The 19925-nt window shown below is 43.2% G+C and overlaps 1 protein-coding gene across 1 annotated transcript; it reads left to right on the plus strand.

The window, feature by feature from the left end:
* The first annotated feature begins 2753 nt into the window (after nucleotides 1-2753).
* Nucleotides 2754-19531, plus strand: PSMD3 (proteasome 26S subunit, non-ATPase 3). Its single transcript, XM_063138735.1, has 12 exons — nucleotides 2754-3029; nucleotides 6811-7001; nucleotides 9027-9164; nucleotides 9960-10096; nucleotides 10202-10392; nucleotides 11889-11992; nucleotides 12132-12246; nucleotides 14726-14845; nucleotides 15153-15256; nucleotides 15930-16085; nucleotides 17116-17166; nucleotides 19370-19531. Exons 1-12 carry the CDS (start codon nucleotides 2849-2851, stop codon nucleotides 19445-19447), a joined length of 1566 nt encoding a protein of 521 aa, XP_062994805.1. The 5' UTR covers nucleotides 2754-2848; the 3' UTR covers nucleotides 19448-19531.
* The last annotated feature ends 394 nt before the right edge of the window (nucleotides 19532-19925 follow it).

Here is a 19925-nt window from a genome sequence, read left to right on the forward strand (position 1 = left end):
GTATGATACTGGCAGTTTTATACTCAATTCCTTTTCTGCTTAACATGGTCTTGACTTCTTTACAATGGCTGCACACTGTGTTGACATGTTCATTGAGCTGTCCACCACAATCCCGATATCTTTCTTGTTCGGTCACTGCCAGCTTAGATCCCATGAGGTTATACTTGAGGTTGGGTTTATTTTTACCCAAGATGCATCACTTTACACTTGCTTATATTGCAGATGGAGCTGTGACAGTGAGAGCAAAGTTTATGACAGCCCTGCAACATATCCAGTGTTACTACCAACATTATAGATTTGGGGGTAGGTGCTAAAATATAGTGGGTTATGATAAATCGGTAATGTAGTCCACTGTTAATCTTTCATGTTTGAGATGGGGCCAAGAGTCTTAGTAGACAAGACAAAGGAGATCAGTGCATCCATACTTTTCCTTGGTCTTTAAGCCCCATAGTAAAGCTGAGGTCGCAGTGGCACACTACTCGTTTGCTGCCCCTAAAGATAGGGAGAACAGCATATATTAGTAGCGAAAGGCTGTAGGCAGGGTTGAGAGATGGAGGGTGCAAAGGGAAACAAGACTGGGCATCGGGGGGGGCATGTGCCCATTTTACAATGATGCACAGATCACCAAGAGACAAGGAAATAAATGCTGCAGAGATGCTGCAGCACAGGACCAGCCTTTTCAACAGGCTGGCTCTGCGAATTAATTAAATCTTTAGAATTTACAACAGGTCCAAGTCCAATGTTTCACTTAGCTTAAATACTTTGCTGTTTATATTATTATTTTGCTCAAACTGCGGAGTATTGCGTGTTCCAATCTGCTGTTTAGGATAAACTCAGCATTTATTTTATTTATTACGTTTTTATACCGCCCAATAGCCGAAGCTCTCTGGGCGGTTCACAAAAATTAAAACCATGAGGAACATAATAAAACAACCAGCAATCTAAAAACCCAAATACAAAATAAAATATAAAAAGCATAACCAGGATAAAACCATGCAGCAGAAATTGATATAGGATTAAAATACAGAATTAAAACAGCAAAATTTAAGTTAAAATTAAGTGTTAAATACTGAGAGAATAAAAAGGTCTTCAGCTGGCGACAAAAAGAACACAGTGTAGGCGCCAGGCGGACCACTCTGGGGAGCTCGTTCCATAGTTGGGGTGCCACAGCGGAGAAAGCCCTCCTCCTAGTAGCCACCTGCCGTACATATATATACCTGCCTTGATCCTTCAGGTAACCTGGGCCCAAGTCCTTTAGGGATTTAAAAGTTAATACCAGTGCTTTGAATCGGGCCCAGAAATGGACTGGAAGCTAGAGCAGAACAGAAAGTGCTGCAATAGAGGGGTTCAGTCTTATGTGCTAAACCCCAGCCTTTGGCATATGCAGAAGGCTGTTAGAAGTGCAACCCTTTAGAAAACAGTTTGGTATAGGGGGGAAAGCTGATTTTGTAAAAAACACACACACACAAATGGAACAGAAAGGTTTACAAGGTATGATATGAAATAGAAGGCAGCCGTATACATTTAGAAGTATAATCTTATTCTCAGCTGGCAACCTGCAGAAGTCCAATGGAAAGTGTCCAACTGCAGCAATGATCAATCTGCTGCAGATCTACACCAAGCAGGATATGACACTGTGAAAACGGTTTGAAAGCTGTACAATACAGAGTGTGTCCTGGGCCCCAACAGTTGTCATTATGCCACGACACAGGCTCTGAACACCAGACCTCACGGCTGCCACCACTTACTATGGGGCGACACAGGCTCTGAACACCAGACCCGGCTGCGGCTACTCCCTGCTCAAGCCAAGCACCACCGCTTGATACGCCTGAGGCGAGGGATAAAGCCCACCTTCCTCCAAACTATGTGGAGAAAGGGGTTAAAATGGAGAATGGATTTTAATATATATAATAATGCGCTGTGAGTTACATCTGCTTAGGTGAATGATCGTCAGAGTGGGGGTTATATGTGTAAACTTAAGATGATAAATGCCAAACAGACACGTGGGATTTTTGTGGTAGTTTAAAAACAAAACAATCAAAATTTATTTTTAAAAGTTCATAAGCTTTGTTTCAAATAACATTTAAAAACCTTTTTGAAACCTTTCATACAATCCTGTAACTCATTCACATACGCGCTTTCCTTTTTCTCACACAATCACTCTTGAACTTTCTTTATTATCAGTATTGATTAATATACTTCCACTACGTGCACACCACACTCCAAAGACACCACTCACTACACTGACTCTCAAATTTCCCAGACCTTAAGTACCATAAACACAGAGAGCACTACAGACTCTAAGAGTACCTAACAAGTCTCCCTGAAAAGGTTCCCTGAAAAGAACAAGAACTCACAATCCCCTCAGTCCTTCCCTTATATATCACTCCTCCCCCTCCCAAGACATTCTAACTCCGCCCACTCAGGCCAACATTCTACAAACCACAGACTTACAAACTGCAGACATACATTTGGAATTGACTTGTGGGGTGTAATGCCACAGTCACTACTGTTATAAACCATTTTAAAGCAGTAGTGTAGCTCCTGCCACAGTTAAACTGCCGCCCCTCTCCCCCGTGCTTGCTCTGTTCGCTCCCACGCAGCCCCTTCCCGCGTCTCTCTCTCTCTCTTCCACAACATAGAACGGAGACCCCCAAACCACGCGAGCGCGCGCGGTTGTGATTATCTGAGCTCGTCTCTCTGCCGCGCGCCTTCCCCGAGGGGGCGGGGCCTCTTCCCTACGCCCTCCCCTCGGCGATCGGCTGGTCGAGTCTGCTCCGTTTTTCCCGTCGTGCCTCGCGATTGTTGCTCTGTCACGGTGGTAGCCGGTGTGTAGAAGGTGGAAGCCATGAAGCAGGAAGGCGGCTCTCGGCGCCGCGCCGGGTCCGAAAAGGCCAAGCCCGCGCCCGCGGAGCCCCCTCAGCCGCCCCCACCGCCCGCCGACGTGGAGATGCACGAGGACGCGGCTTCGGCCGAGCCCGCCTCGGCGGAGAAGTCGCAGCGGGAGCTGGACGCCGTCACGCTCGAAGGTGAGGAGGGGGCGGCGGCGGCGAGAGAGTAGAGTCGGCCGGGGGGGGGGGTAAAGGGGCGTGGCTTGAGCCCCTCATCAGTCCCCTTTGTGGATGAGGTGAGGGCGTGGCTAGCTGGCGGCCGAACGTCGGTTCCCGGGGCCGGTGAGTGCGCGTGCGCGTGGATGGAGGAGGTGCAGACCAGCCTCAAGAATTCTAATCTCTAGGGTGGGGCTAAAGGGAGCGGGGCTCATCTCTCGCGGCCCCCCAAACCTATTATAGTCGTGCATGGAGGGGCGGGGCGGGGCTACCCAGTGGAAGGTGGGAGACAGGCAGTCCAGTGGCTGAGTTCGGACGACACGCTGATCAACCCGGGGGTGGGGATAAGAACAAAATGGAAAACAACCATTGATTAGCGTGTCGTCCGAACTCAGCCAGTGTGGTAGCGGAGGGTTGGTTTTGAACAAAGAAAATCCAGGTCCAATGGGTTGTCCAACTGAAGCTCATGGAGGGCGTGGCTACACTGGTTAAACAGTTACATTGGGCAAATGGATACATCACTTAGTGTTGCCTGTGATGCATTTGTGGATGTGTGTTTGGGAAACACACATCTGAGAAGCCTGTCGGGTTTCTCAGTTGTGTGTACACGGGAGATGCTGCGGTTTCCTTCAGCAATCATAATAGTTTGCATATCATTAACGAGTTATGGGTTGATAAAAAGGCAAGTGGTTCCAACACACACCTACTTTCACTGAGAGATAAGTAACTCAGAGAAGCTCCATCTCTGGGTTGTTTCTCATGACGTCCGAACCTAGTGGTTGGGGAAAGACAACACAGAGTTGGAACCCATGGTTTGCTCCTGCTCGCCTTTTCAACAACCTGTGAATTGAAAAGCAGGGGTTGTTGCGATGTACAAATTGGGTCAGTCTGTTAATTGTCTGGTTTAACCATGGGTTGAAACTCTGGGTTGTCTCTCCCCCAACAACTCAGAGTTCCAGCCTCATACATCACAGTAATCAACCCAGGGATAGAGCATCCCTGGGAGCAGGCAGCCATTAACCATCACAGTAATCATGTATATTTCGGAAGTGAGTTGTGGGAAAACATGGCTAGGAATAGTATCCTTTTTATGCATACTTAGGAATGACGCAATTTAACAGAGACCACTGTGAGCTTCATGGAGAAAAAATGAGGATGAACACACACAAAGTTTATAAAGATAAATTGATGATGTCCTGCTCCAGATTCTATTGATTTATGAGGTTAAGAGGAGCAGAATAGCATTATGTAGTGTGGCTTTGCAACTTTGGGAGCCCTTCTCTAAGGTGACCTGCCAGAAACCAGCCTTGCAGTGTTTTCAAAAACAATAATGTTCTTACTTTAATTGCATGAGTGGGGGCATTGTTTGTTGACTCTAGCTTTGTAACATGGTGTTTATTTATAGGACTGATTTTCTTTTTCTTTAAGTACTTCTGTTTCTTGTTGATTTGTTTTAGATCTTCTTGAACAGGTTATATGTTTAAAAATACCATAACCTATAAATAGGCCACAGAAGTGTGTTATGATTAGAGAAGGCTAGGGATAGAACCTCCTTCTTGGAAGAAAGTGGGCATGAATGTCATCATATGTACCTCCATAGATCTTCTGTGATCTAGGTATTTATTTTGCACCAGCACAGTGCTAACTAAACTCTGTATAGCGTGGATGAACTAGCTTCAGCCTTGGGTGCTCTTCTATTTTCCAGCTAGGAGACCTGTGGTCCACCGACTTATTTTGAATTTAAAGAGCAAGAGTACATACTTGGGAATTCCCACTCCTGCTGTAGGGAACACAGAAATAGCACACGGCTTCCTCAGGGAGTTGGGCAAATGTGTTAAGATGAAGGCTGGTAATTTAAATTATGATAAAATATGAAGAGAGCTAGAGTTCTGCAGGGGGTGGGGGCAGAGGTGAATCAGAAACTGACAAATAGGAGCAGCAATGTGGAAATACAAGGTGAATGTGGGTACTTGGAGATATTCATTACAGAGATCAAGAGTACTATAGTATCTCAAGAGCTGTGCATTACTGTGGCAACACCTCATTAGATGCATGAAGTGATCACAAAAATGCTTGCAGTTGCATGTACAAGATCACATCCTTTTTTTCCCTGTGATAAGCCAATATCACAGCATCACTCCAGCATTTTTTGCCTGCTTGCGTGTCAGGAAAAAGAGTGTAGGGGGATGCGAGTGTATTTTGTGCGCTTGGCTGTCAGAGTTTCGTGCATTGAGCATGAAGGTCTGTATAAGGGTTCTGTAAGCACATTCAGCAGAACCTGCTTAGAGCCTTATACAGACCTAACCCTCAACACACAAAAGCCTAACAGGAAGCTTGAAGTGTGAGGAGTTGAGGCTTTTGTCCATGCCCACGTCCCCCTACATACTTTTCCCCCACATGTGAACAAGAGAATGCCTGTTTAGGGCTTAACATGGATTAGAATCCAGTTTACTCACAAGTAAGCATTGAAATGGTGGAGGAATAATACACTGTTTATCTGCCCTGTGAGCATAACCTGAGAGATGATTATTGGATGCAAAGGGATAACTAAATTGACTTGAAATCTTGAATGTGCAATCTGAAGCAACATCTTTCCACAGTAATCCAGTTGGTCTCTAAAGCACCACTATGCATTTTATCATATTGCTTCTATTGAACATGTTTTCTTTTCTGTAACTTTCAGGCTGCCCATCACTACTCTGGCAACACCCTTAATCTGTCCTTGTGTTGTACAGGACTTACCTGGAGTATTGCTAGTGTACACATCTGATATCCGTGGGACCCCAGCACTCCAGGAGGGCCCGTCATCATGCCATCCATGGGTCCCCCTTAACATTGTTTTATTTCCCCTTCCAGTCTAGCACTACAACAGTACAAACAGTGCTGTACTGACGCTTAGCAATAGGAGAGGAAAGCATTACAACACATGTTCTAATACATTAAGAGGAACAGCTATGTAGAATTCTTTTGAGGATGGTTGATGTCTGCACCCTAAATCTGATAGCTAAATACTCATGTAAATGCATCATAACTGAACTCATAGTCCCTCCAAATATACCCATAGAGTGAAGAACTTATTTATTTATTTATTTATTTAAGGATTTTTATGCCGCCATTCAGCCAAAAAAGGCTCTCACGGCAGCTTACAAAAGTATTTCTTGACAGTCCCTGCCCACAGGCTTACAATCTAAAAGACATGACACAAAAGGAAAAGAGATTGGGAGGGAGGAGGAGGAGGGGGAAAAGGAAAACAAATTCAGGCACTACAAGCTTAGTTGCAAAGTTCAGCAGTTACAGTTGACAGCAGGAGGGAGGGGGCTCTCAGCTGGAGCTGGACCCAGGCACGGTGGAGAGGTGCCTGGCTGCTGCTTCCTCCCTCACTGGTGGCCTCTGCAGAGACAGTTGGTAGCAGGAGGGAGGGGGCTCTCAGCTGGAGCTGGACCCAGGCACGGTGGAGAGGTGCCTGGCTGCTGCTTCCTTCCTCACTGGTGGCCTCTCCAGAGACAGTTGGTAGCAGGAGGAAGGGGGCTCTCAGCTGGAGCTGGACCCAGGCACGGTGGAACTTCCTTCCATCATTAATTAGGAGTTTGAACAAACCTGCTGTGGTTCTGAGGGCTTTGAGATCGTTTCCTGACATAACTGTAGTTCTGTGATTTCAGGAGTAGACATTCCACAATCCAACCATTTGTGGACATTCACCACCTTATCGTATTGCTTAACCTGTTTCACTATTAAGCTTGTTGTTCCTTGTTGCCCATTGCAGACATCAAGGAACATGTGAAGCAGTTGGAGAAAGCCGTATCTGGGAAGGAACCGCGTTACGTTCTGCGTGCCCTGAGAGCGTTGCCATCCACTTCTCGCCGCCTCAATCCCAATGTGCTCCAGAAAGCCATCAATGGATTTTTCACATCTAATAATGCTGTGCGAGACTTCCTCATCAACTTCCTGGAGGAGGCAAGTCCAAAAAGGATTTATGGGAAGAATGCCAAATATTTGAGAGAGAAATTCTATTGCTTCCAACACGTGATCCTTTTGGGTGGCTGATGAATTCCAAGATTACTAGCTGTTGAATGGTAATAGGTGGGCAATATGTGGACCCTGCTATGGATTTAGGTCTTTGCTGAGTATTTTCAGTCTGTACTTCCAGTATTTAGGAAGCATCTGGCTGCCAGTTAACTACTCTAAGCTGATTAATACACTTCAAACAAAGTGTATACCCCAAATTGTTTGAGGTTGATTCAATTTTTGTTTTGTACTAAAAATAATTCGTAAAGGAAATTTTTTTTATTCATTTTTAATTTTTATTAGAAATATACATGTACCATCACATAAGAATATAATTTACATAAAATGACATTAAAATATTTGTGGATGTTAAACAGCTTTGCTATTTAGAACTGAATGGCTTAACAGAAAATAGAATTTCCTAAACATTTCTTATTTTTAGACTTCTAGTCTCATCTTAAAAAGGAGAGATTGCATTCTAAGTATCAAGTTCCCATACTGAATAGGCTATTCAGATGACAAGTACGCAGGCCTGTTGGGCTTCTAATAAGAAGCTTCCACATTCTAAAATCAGTGCATATTTATACTTGTTTATGTAGAAATTGCCTTATAACTAACATTATCTACTTTCCCATAAATTAGGCTCACATATTAAGCATTCCTTAAACAGAATAGAACATACAAAAAAGGCTTATACGACGTACACCTTTCAGGTTAGATAAGAACAATTTTGAACTATACTTTTGAGAAGATAACTATTTACTCAGTATTTGCTAATTAAAGCTAAGTCTGTAACTGTTTCTAGACATCTCTAGTCACTCTCTTCAGTAATCATTTTGACTACGTTAAGGACTGTGCCACCAACCTTTTGTGGTACATCCATGACATTATCTCTTGCCTAAAAAGGATTGTTGTGACTACTGGTTTCTTCCCCTAAATAATTTTCAAAATATGGCACATTTTCTTCTTGAGTTTCCTGTCTCTCTTGCTTGCTTGTAGCCTGTAAGTAAAAGTGTTTTAAGCATTTGGCCATACTTAGTCTTCATGGATTTTATTCCAGGTTTCATTCTTATCAGTATATTCCATATCACTTCCAGATATCTCATCAAGGTCATATGCCGGATATGTTTCTTTATATCACTTTAATGTCTCAGACATGCCAACTAGAACAGAGGCTAAGTCAGGATTTACATCAGGCACCTCGTTTTTAAAACATATTATTTTTTCAATCTAAAAGAAGAGAAAATCTTTGCAGACAGGCGTTATATGTTTGTATTTATAACATTTCTTTGCAAGTTGTTAACTTTTATCTTTTGTTGTATTTCATTTTAATCACTTATTACTTGATATATTTTCAAAATTATCAAGAGGATAAACTCTAGTGAGACAACCCAGAATTCCTGCAAGATCAGTTTTTAATTACACCTTTGGAAGATATTTTCTTACTCAGTATTTTCTAATTAAACCTAACTTTTCTAGGCATCTGTATGTGGAACTGTTTGATCTGTATACCTTACATAAACCATAGTGCAGGATTCACACGTATCTGTATATTCTTAATTAAGAAGTGAAACAGTACTCAAATAAGTTTTTGGCCCAAGTAATGTTTTAACTTGACCGTTTTCTCTTTGGATATCATCCAGGCCAACTTGACCATTATTGTTTAGCTCAGTTACCCAGAATTCATTGTTAATTTGCTTGTGTCTTCTCTATTGGTGCCAGTTACTTTATTATTTATTTAATTCTTTATGCAACATGCTTAATTGCCCGGGGCTTACACAAATTAGCTTTTGCTTTTTATAGGGGTGGGGTGGTCACTTTGTTCAGTAATTTTGAGTCCATTGAGGACTGTGCCACCAACCTTTCATGGCAGATTCATGACGGTACTAACATGTCCCCTTTTCAAGAATGTGGGGAGGAGGGGGTCACAAGCTCTTAGTGACCTGTTTGTATCTCTCTCACACCTCTTTGTAGCCTATGGACACAGAAGCTGACCTACAGTTCCGGCCTCGCACAGGAAAGGCAGCCTCCACGCCTCTCCTGCCAGAGGTAGAAGCATATCTCCAGCTTCTCCTGGTCATCTATCTGATGAATAGCAAACGCTACCAAGAGGTAATGAATCTGTATCCCCATATGTCTAATTCTTGCACTTGAAATCAGAGAACTGCCAGGGATTGTAAGTCAGCAAAAAAAAGAAGGCACTATTCTTTATCACTTCTTTCTCCACACAAACCCAACGATGCTAAAGGCTGCTGACACAAACACAAAAGCTAGAGTATTAGCGATGGTGAATTGTATTTGTGTGGGTAGGTGTAGTTGTGTACGTTACAGATACCAATAACCCCTGAAAAGCCTTGGGAAAGCTTAAACCCACAGGAACTGTTGGTGGTTTACGCAAAGGTCTCAGTTCCTCTCCTGGCTCCTTCGTCCTCTTAATGCCTTTGTTGCCCCAGATATTCTATAAACATTTCCCCAAGTGCAATTTTGTGCAACAAAATCTGTGCACCACTTCCTCGACTCCATCACACACTTAATTTCTTTATAACTATAATCAAGCAGTTCCTGAACTATGCTGGGAGCCGTCACTAAATCACATCTCAGAGTCTCAGATTTTTAGGATGGGGGAATGAAAACATTCCACCTGCTACAATGGGCTTGAGTGAACTCTTCTTAAAGATGCACAAAGGCTTCCTTATGTCTGATTTATAGCAACCTGCCTTGCTTCCACGAAGAGTACCTGTGAGGGGCATGCAGGCTGAACTGGGGTGCTTTTTGCAGACCAGGCAGGAATTTAAACAGTTGAGTACTGCACTGAAAACTGTTGCATGTCTCTGTGACGTATAGGTGTCACTCTTTGGTACCCACTGACACAGCCTTGCAAGTGTTCCCTGTTTCTCCTTCCTCCAGGCCCAGAAAGTTTCAGATGATCTGATGCAAAAGACAAGTCCTCAAAACCGCCGAGCTCTTGATCTGGTGGTGGCCAAGTGTTACTACTACCATGCTCGTATCTATGAGTTCTTGAACAAGCTGGATGTGGTCAGGAGGTAAGTCTGGCGGCATCAGATGTTGCCAAAACCTTTCTCTATACTCCTTGGTAGTGTTTTTCCAGGCCTCCAGCTGACCCACCCTCTCCATTCCTTCTTCCAAAGCTTCCTTCATGCCCGCTTAAGGACAGCAACCCTCCGCCATGATGCAGATGGCCAGGCTACCCTCTTGAATCTGCTGCTGAGGAACTACCTTCACTATGACCTCTATGACCAGGCAGAAAAGCTGGTCTCCAAATCAGTGTTCCCTGAGCAGGCAAACAACAATGAGTGGGCCAGGTACCTCTACTATACAGGTGAGAGGCAGCACTTAACCCCTTGTTGAGATCCCAGATGGCCTGAAATCAAACATAGGACTCAAAACATGCACCTGAACACCGTACACTCCACTTTATCATATGTTTTAGCCCAAAAAACATGAAATACCATTACCCAAATAGGTTGGGCACAGTATCCTCTGATTTGTATAATTTATTCTGCTTCTGCTAGGCAAGAGGACGGAGCAGGTTTTCTGTGCAGAATGCTAAAGCCCCACTCCCTGAACACTTGTTCTGCTCAGTGGTCCTCTGATTTCTGAGATTTAGAACCATCACCATGTGTTTTCTGGTTTACTTCTATAGCCCTTTGGCTTGGCTTTCACAACTTGGTGCCCTCCAGATGTATAGGACTACAACTCCCAACACCACCCACCCAGGGCTAGAAAACTGCTGCTGCTTCTTTTCTTTTCTTTCTTTTTAAAAGCTCAGAATACCAAATTCAGTACCAGGTAATGAAGTCCATACTTGTACATTACTAAAAGAGACAGGTAGGTTCATGTCAAGCAACCTTTGGTTTCAGATTGGCTGGATCAAGGCCTTGGTAATGAAGAAATGGCTTGAAATGTTTGCTTCCCAGCTTCTTAAGACTTTGGCAGCGGGGAGAGGAATTTGTCCCTGCCCACTCCTCTCTCTGTGCTAACGCTTGCAGAAGTTTCTTGTAAACAATATTCATTTCGTTATTTTAAAATAAATATTCTGCTTTTCTACAAAATGGACAATTCAGAGCAAATCACGTTAAAAATGTGAAACAGCAAAACAAATATATATTCTTCTTATCTATACACAGCTTGGGAAGCTAGTACCTGTACTTCCTGTGACAGCCTAGAACCTAACCTGCTGGGTTAATACCTTCTGCACTCCAGGAAATGCAGCAGGGAGCCTCCTGATCTTTATTGGCTAACTGGGCATAATACAGTTATAAAGAGGATGAAGTAAAAAAAAGTGGCAGATAGTAGAAGTGAAAGAAAAGATCATTATTGTTTTGTGTGCTATTGTTATGCTACTCAGTAGAGAGAGTGACAACATTTCAATTTACCTAGGGTAACAAAGAACGATGGCCCAGATTTGGCCAGGACAGGCAGTATAAGAGCTGGACTAGGTCTCATTGGGACACAACTTGTCCTGTTTACAAGTTGAAGCTGTTTTAGGGGCACACACACACCCAACAGAGGGTGTTTTGGGGGATTGGTGTGTGTCGTGTACTGATGCGGTGCCCCTTCCAGTCACATGTCACGTAGAAAATTGGGTTCAAGAGGATCAGCGTGGATGGCACAGTGCCTAAGAGTGACTGTAGCACAAAACCCTCATTTGATTGAGCAGCACCGTCTTAAGGAACCTCCCATTCCCCACTCCTCGGATTCCAATTTAGCACTGCGATGCAAATCAATCATGAGGGAAGCTCTCATCTGGAGGCAGCCATAGTTTGTTACATCCACACCAAACCTTCCTAGCGCTGAGCTCATCTTCTCTTCCAGGTCGCATCAAGGCCATCCAGCTGGAATATTCTGAAGCTAGGAGAACCATGACAAATGCCCTACGGAAAGCTCCACAACACACAGCTGTTGGTTTCAAACAGACGGTAAGTAGAAGCTGGCTCCTCCAGGTGGCGCTGTGGGCCAATGATGGGAAGAGAGCACGCAGAATTCTATGACAGTCTGTCCAAAGTTTTGCTTTATGGTTAATAACAGTACAAATGGGTCTGTGCATCTGTGCCGTAGGTCCATAAGATGCTGATTGTGGTGGAACTGCTACTAGGTGAGATCCCGGATAGACTGCAGTTTCGGCAGCCGTCTCTGAAGAGATCACTCATGCCCTACTTCCTCTTGACGCAGGGTAGGTAGTGTGGCTGGGGTCACACTTCTTAGCGTGGTGAAAACAATGGCCAATGATATTGCTGTGGTATAGTCTGAAGGAAAAATGCAAGAATATGGAATAAATAGTTTGTAACGATGTGATTTTTCCATATATGTCTCAGAATTCTCTTGGACAGCATAGTCCATTTGAAATGTTGCTCGTAGAGACTCATGCTTCTTGCGGTCAGTAATCTGCTGAATTTGAAAGGGGTACATGTTTTTGTTTTACATTTAGTATAAGAAACTGAAATATAATACGGTGTGCATAATACAATACATCTTTTCTTAGTAACAAAGTCCTTGTAGGTACAGACCAATGTTGCACTTATTTCATCCACTTCCCCAACCTCCAAACACAAGCATCACCAGTAAAACAAAACTGGTGGGGACAATCTGCACACAAAGGTAATGGCATCTAAAAAGTAGGAGGAATTATTTGCTTGGCTTATAGCTGTCCTTGCATTTTTCCAGTTTATAAGATCTTGATTTGTATCAGTGTCTGTTCAAAAAGAAAAGCAAGAAAGCTGGGCAATATTTTCAGTTCATTTTTTCTTGAGAGTTAAAGCAAATGCCATATTATGCACCTCCTCTGTAAATGCTATTGTCTCTTCAAACTTTTCAAAGATGACATTTAAGATACTCTACCTAAACTTGCCTAATCCCTTTACAATGTTATGCACATCTACCGGGAAGTAAATCCCATGAAGTTGAATGGGACTTAATCCCAGGTAAGTGTGTACAGGATTGCAGCCTTAGTTAAGGGATTCTAGTCGTCATAAGCTAAAATTCAAGAGAAACATTAGCCCTATTCAAACGTTTTCAACCTGAATAGGGCAAACACGTGAGGGAAAGGAGGGAAAGCCCCACCCCTCTCCTTTGTCACATTTGTTTATTTATTTATTTATTACATTTTTATACCGCCCAATAGCTGAAGCTCTCTGGGCGGTTCACAAAAATTAAAACCATAATAAAACAACCAACAGGTTAAAAGCACAAATACAAAATACAGTATAAAAAGCACAACCAGGATAAAAACCACGCAGCAAAATTGATATAAAATTAAAACACAGAGTTAAAACAGTAAAATTTAAATTTATTTATTTATTTATTACATTATATTAATTATATTAATTTTTATGTTAAAATTAAGTGTTAAAATACTGAGAGAATAAAAAGGTCTTCAGCTGGCGACGAAAGGAGTACAGTGTAGGCGCCAGGCGGACCTCTCTGGGGAGCTCATTCCACAACCGGGGTGCCACAGCGGAGAAAGCCCTCTTCCTAGTAGCCACCTGCCTTACTTCCTTTGGCAGGGGCTCACGGAGAAGGGCCCCTATAGATGATCTTAAGGTCCGGGCAGGTACATGTGGGAGGAGGCGTTCCTTCAGATAACCTGGCCCCAAACCGTTTAGGGCTTTAAATGTCAATTTGTCACCTTTAACTCAGATTTTTTTCAGCATTTGGGTCACGTGGAGAGCCTCCATGAATACAGGACTGTCACCTTCCACGAGCTGAGGGTAATGGATGCAATGGGGGAAAGTAGCCGGGCTGGAGCATCCCCTCTCCTCACACATCCAGGTTCAAAACACCAGTCTAGGGCTGTTCTCTTTAGAAATTCTAAACCGCTTCACCGAAAAGGCTTGGCCACACATTGATTATTTCTACATCAAATAACTTCAGACCTGCTGTGTGAGGTGCCTGGTGCATGTGAATGAAATGACTTTATAGTCCTAGAAGTACGTGTCTGCGTGTGATTAGACTCCACAGATTGCCAAGGATTCTCTTAACAACAGTCCTACTTGTTAAGAGTTTGCTTATATCAGAAGCCAGAGGTTTCTTTCCACTTGCTGGATGCATCCACTGCAGGGATTTGGAGACCAGACTTCACAAAATACAACATGCAAACACTAAAAGAACTGCAAAGTTTTCTGAAGAATATTGTGATGATTTCTGCCACAACCATACTACGTGGTTGAGCCTTTGAAGTTTTTCATAGGTATATAGCCATTCATTAAATAAAATCATTAATATATAGTAATGATTGGGTAAGTGATCAGATACTAAATAGGTATATATTTCACACCATGCTGCTTAACCACAAAACAGTTAATCAAATGCATTAAGGTTAATGCATTCTGTTAACCATTTTGTAGTTAAGCAGCATTGTTTAGAGTGTTGTCTGAACGGGGCCTATATAATATTTGATGAAGGCTCAAGGTGAGTTTACACAACAAAATCAATGCATGCTTTTTGATATGGTCACATGTCTGGCCAATAATGGAGGCTATATTTGATACGTGGCACATTCACATGCTAATCCAAAGCACCGGCAAGGAGGACAATACGTTATAGCACAAAAGAAAGTTAGAATTCCCAGGCCGCAGTTACGGACACGTGTTTTAGCATGCACAGACAAAACTCTTCACCTCTATCCTCCCTGGTGTCCCTCTCTGTTCTCACAGCTGTTCGGACAGGGAACTTGGCCAAGTTCAACCAGGTCCTTGATCAGTTTGACGATAAGTTCCAAGCAGATGGAACCTACACCCTCATCATTCGGCTGAGACACAATGTGATTAAGACAGGTGAGAGACCACCAGTTGCTCAGAGTTGTGATGTCCCATTCCATGGCAGCATGGAGGTTTGAGGTTGGATCCATGTTTAAAATCCTGGCTCAGCAATGCATCTGTTTCTCGGTTACCAGTAAGTGTGTCCCCTTGTTTCCCCTTCTCTGTCCTGCCACCATTCGATAGGCAGGTGTGAGTGGCAAGCAAGTTTCTGCTTCTGCAAAAGCACCCCTTGAGAGAAATTATCACTTTTATCCAGTGGCTGTCCGATTGCCTGTCCACCTCATTTTCACTTCCTTTGGGTTATCTTTCGTGTCTCATGCAGGTGTTCGCATGATAAGCCTTTCATACTCGCGCATCTCCTTAGCTGACATAGCCCAGAAGTTGCAGCTAGATAGCCCAGAGGACGCTGAATTTATCGTTGCAAAGGTGAGTGGCTGCAGTGAAGCCCTGGTGCTGGGCTTAATAGGAATTCCCAATCATCCTTTCACTTTCCAAGCCTAGTAAAGCTCTGTGATCATCTGAGTCTTAAACAAATGTACTTTATCTGTCAAGCCATTTGGGGGCTTAGCCTCCTGGTCTTGTGAGATACAGAAAGATATCAGAACTTTGGCCACCGTAATCCTGATAACTGTCTCCCTTCAAGCTCTGGTTTACTGACACAGGATATTCAAACACTGTAAATGTGTGAGCAAGAATTTGAAAGACCTTTTTGAGCTACTCTTGGCAGTATGGCATGTGTCAGATGAAGTTTCATACCCATTCTGTCATTTCTCATGAGTTTTAATTGGATTTTAAGTACAGTATGTATTAGTAAGTCACTTTGAGAGGGCTCTTTTGTCCAATTGGTGGCCTATAAGCATTTTTAAACACTCAAAACAAAATAGGAGTTCTGAGCATGTTGTAATTGCCTTTCCCTATGCAAATAATTCAAGCCTGCCACCGTACATTTGCAGTGAGGCTCATGGCGGTTAGGAAGACAACCCCTTCTCTAAAAATTGACCTCTCAAGAAAGCTCCGAAGATTTTGCTTCAGCACTGTTTTGCTTTGCTCCTGGATATTGCCGTTGGAAGGCAACTGACTCATTGTCTGTGGTTCCCAGGCCATCCGGGATGGTGTGATTGAAGCCAGCATCAACCATGAGAAGGGCTATGTCCAGTCGAAGGAGATGACTGACATCTACTCCACACGGGAACCCCAACTGGCCTTTCACCAGCGCATCTCCTTCTGCCTCGACATTCACAATATGTCTGTCAAGGTAAAGGAACAAGTCTGCACCGGTGTCTTACAGGGGTGGTTTTGGGCATGTGCTGTATTTGCACAAAGCAGAAAAGAGTGGAACCTCTATCCCACAGCTAGAACAGTGACTTACAGTGCTCTGCATCAAGTCTCTGTTATCTTTCAAATATGATCAAATTAGAATTGCTGATGCCACAGTTTATGCATTCCTCTGCCACTTTCTTCATTGAGGGCTTGATACCTAGCAACATCCAGCGATTAAATCACGTGAGGATAGGAATTGGATTCCTTTACACTTCCTTCAGGAAATTCAGGGGTATGAGTTTCAAATGGATTGACTAGCGTGGTGTAGTGGCTAAACTAGGAATCCAGAAGTTCTTAGTTGAATCTCTCATCTAGTGTGAACTTGCTAGGTAACCTTCAGTAAGCCACTTTCTCAGCTTCAGCCCCACCTGCAATGTCGGAATAATTGAATAATCTCAGGATGTTGAAAACAGTTTTAATGATGAAAAGCGCAGGCCTTACTTGCAGTGTGCTCTTCTAATAGTTAAACATATTTTATTTCTGTGTTGTCTCAGTTATGTTCTATATATGTATTGTTACAGCCCTCTGAAGAAGGCCTAACATAAAAAAGAGGCCAAAACACGTTGAGCATTTCATAATTAAAATTGTTTTCTGCATCCTGAGACTATTCTCTCCCATGGAATAATATTAGTGACCTAACCTTGACCATGTTGTAAGGATTACTGAGAGCACGAGAAGTGTTTTGAGCGCTTCAGCACCATATCAATGCTAACTATGATTTACTGTTGCAAAAGACTCCGTGCTTAAGAGACTGGACTTAAAGATTTGATTCCTGACACCAAAGTCGTAGTAGGAAAGTTGCACAGAGCTTGCGCACCAATCTCAAGCCCCAAAGAGCAAGGGCATCCTACCTGTAAAAGTCCTGTTTGTATCTGTGCATCTGCTGTTGAAGTTCTCTACGTTTGGGCTTCTTGCCCTGTGACACTTCCCTCCAATTAATGTGGTCTGTCTCCTCTCATTTTCAGGCTATGAGGTTCCCTCCGAAGTCTTATAACAAGGACCTGGAGTCTGCAGAGGTGAGGTTCCCCTGGCAACTATTGGACTGCAGCCCCCAAATCACCCTTGAATCTCCAGTTTTTGCCACCCAGCTGCAGAGCTTTTTGCCACTATCAGGGTAAAGCCTTCACAGGCAAAGATGGAGATCTGCCATCTTCAGTAGTCCTTCAGCTGTCCTCCCTGGAAGCTTAGGGTTGCTCTTTTACTGGGCAATTTTATTTAAACATTTTAAGAGTCTCTCTTTAGGATGTGTTGGGGAAATGTTTTTCCCGTTAGCCTTTTTCCCTTGTGGGAAACCTGTCAGGGGTCACATGCCAGCAGAGGGCAGTGTCAGAGCTGGCAGTGGGTGGAGAGGGGAAGTTCAAAAGAAGTCCAAATGAGATGTATTAAGTAAGTCGAGGGTCGAGAGTGCAGTCATCTTCTAAAGTGCAAAGTAATGAAAGAGTTGCAAGTAATCATCAGTTGCCTGACAATAGAGCACAATATCAGCAACAGCATCTTTCAGAAGCTTCTCAAAATCCTGACTCACATCATTACTTAGATTTCTCTAGAGCCAACAAAACTGCAGCCACAACAGTACACACCTTTACCAACTCATCTGAATACTTTTTAATTTTTTTGCCAGAATTTCACTCATGGCATAACTGGCTTGTACAGCACCTTCCATTTTTTCACTTGGTCTTTTGAAAACTCCATGCTGCGTATTCAAATTCTTTGTCAGTGCTGTTATTTTGTTTTCTTGCAGCTGTCCTTGAATGTCTTCATAGTTGCCATACTTTGTAGTATAGTATCTTTCAAGGTTAGCTTTTGTTCATGATACCAAAGTTTTCCCACAAATGAAGCAAAAAGGTGTTCCTTTCACATCCACAAAAAAGTCCATTGTCTGTTTTTTGTTTAAAACATGAAACACTTCAGATACTTTCCTCTTTTTTCTTTTTGATTGCATTTTTACAAGGTGATATAATAACAGAAAAATATATGTACCATGTGTAAATAGTTCTGAGCTCTCTTCAGGAAAGAATAAAAGTGGACCGTGTTCTCTCCACCCTCATATTTATCTCTGTTGCCACTGCTGCCACTCTCCATTTATTCCTTCCTGGTCCCATCCTGTTCTCTCCCAACCCCCCAATTTCTCACTCAGGCATTGGGACATCACATTAAGCCAGGAACCCGGTTGTAATCAATCATGATGTGAATGAGCAGCATGCTGGTGCATGCAGCCTACTCACTCCAAGTGAGTAAACCAAAGTTGACTTCTGAATCCTGGCTTCTTTGGGTGTGCTTAACCTGCTTTGTAGCGGCGCCCTGCCTCGTGTGGTTCAGGGGGCACAAAACGTAACATCCTTTGCCTCCTGAAAACATCCCTTTTCACACAGGCTTTCCTTGGACTGTTACTTACCTAATTTTATATTGCATTTTAAAACTTTTAACATTTTAAATTTATTTGGAGCCTTGTTGTATTTTATGGTTTTAATTGTGCCCAGAGAGCCTCAGCTATGGGGCAGTGTAAAAATGTATTAAATAAATAATCATGGGCTCTGATATAACGCAAAGCCACCCCTTCTTGTTTGTTTATACACTTGCATGAAGGGAGAAGTGAAGTCAGAGAGAACGGGCTGCTGCTCATTCACATCATGGTTCAATGACACAATGTGACATCCAATCGCAGCCTCCTCACTCTCTTTAGGCAGGCTATTGCTCTTTCACCACTCCCCTCAATTCAGTGCAAGATGGCTCATGTTGAAGCAGCAGCAAAATTACTTCCTCTTGCACACTTACTTTTGGGTCCTTTGTCTGACCAAATAGAGAACAGGAGGCAGTCTGGTTACTCGTGCAAGTTTGGCGTCTCAACCACTGAGTGTGGTTCCTAGAGCATTGTTCCAAACAACGCTGTGTCTTCATAGGAAGATACATATTTCCCTCATACCACCCATGCTACATAGCCCCAGAAACATAGCTGGCATTTTATTTTAAATGGTTTTCTTATGTTATAAACTGTGTCAGCCATATCAACAGCTTAAAAAGGAGAGAAAAATGCATGTTTGCAACCAACATTTAAACACGTTTTCTGGGAAGTTTCTATGGCCTTTTTTAAATTGTTGTGTGAGATATCCTCCTTGGGGTTGTGCCATCAGTCCTACACTGGGGAATTGCCTTTCACAAAGCTCCATATCAGTGCATGCTGACTAAGTTGCACTAAATCGTGATGCATTTGCTTTGCAGGAGCGCCGGGAGCGTGAGCAGCAGGATCTAGAATTTGCCAAGGAAATGGCAGAGGATGATGACGACGGTTTCCCTTGATGCTCTGGGCATGACTGCATTTATTTTGTTTTGTTTTTGTTTCTTGCCCAATACAAACCATTGTCTACTGGCTGAAACCCAGAACTTGCCTTTCTTTCTATATTTTGCATGTTGAGGGTGCTACAGGGGGAAAAACACCCTGGAGCTGCTGTGGAAAAGAAAATAACAACCCAAATTGAAGAAGTGGTCTTCTAAACTGAAGTTGCTTTGTGGTTTTCAGTCACAGATGTCCCCACAAGGGGCTAAATGCTCTTCTCCTTACTGGTTTTTAGGTGAACCTAGGGGTTGGGGACCGGGGGGGGGGGGGCGGGCTGCAGGCCCTGGCAGATCTGGTAGCACTGTGAGCACCTCTTCACCTGGCAGAGTAACTTCAGTTGGATGCCTTTGTCAAACTTTGTTTAGGGCTTTTAAATAAAAGTTTGGGGGAAATGGAATCCCTTTTGTCCAGAATGTTATGTGGAACAGCAGTCTTGGAACT

This window comes from Elgaria multicarinata, chromosome 11, assembly GCF_023053635.1.
Source record: "Elgaria multicarinata webbii isolate HBS135686 ecotype San Diego chromosome 11, rElgMul1.1.pri, whole genome shotgun sequence".
Lineage (NCBI taxonomy): Eukaryota > Metazoa > Chordata > Lepidosauria > Squamata > Anguidae > Elgaria > Elgaria multicarinata.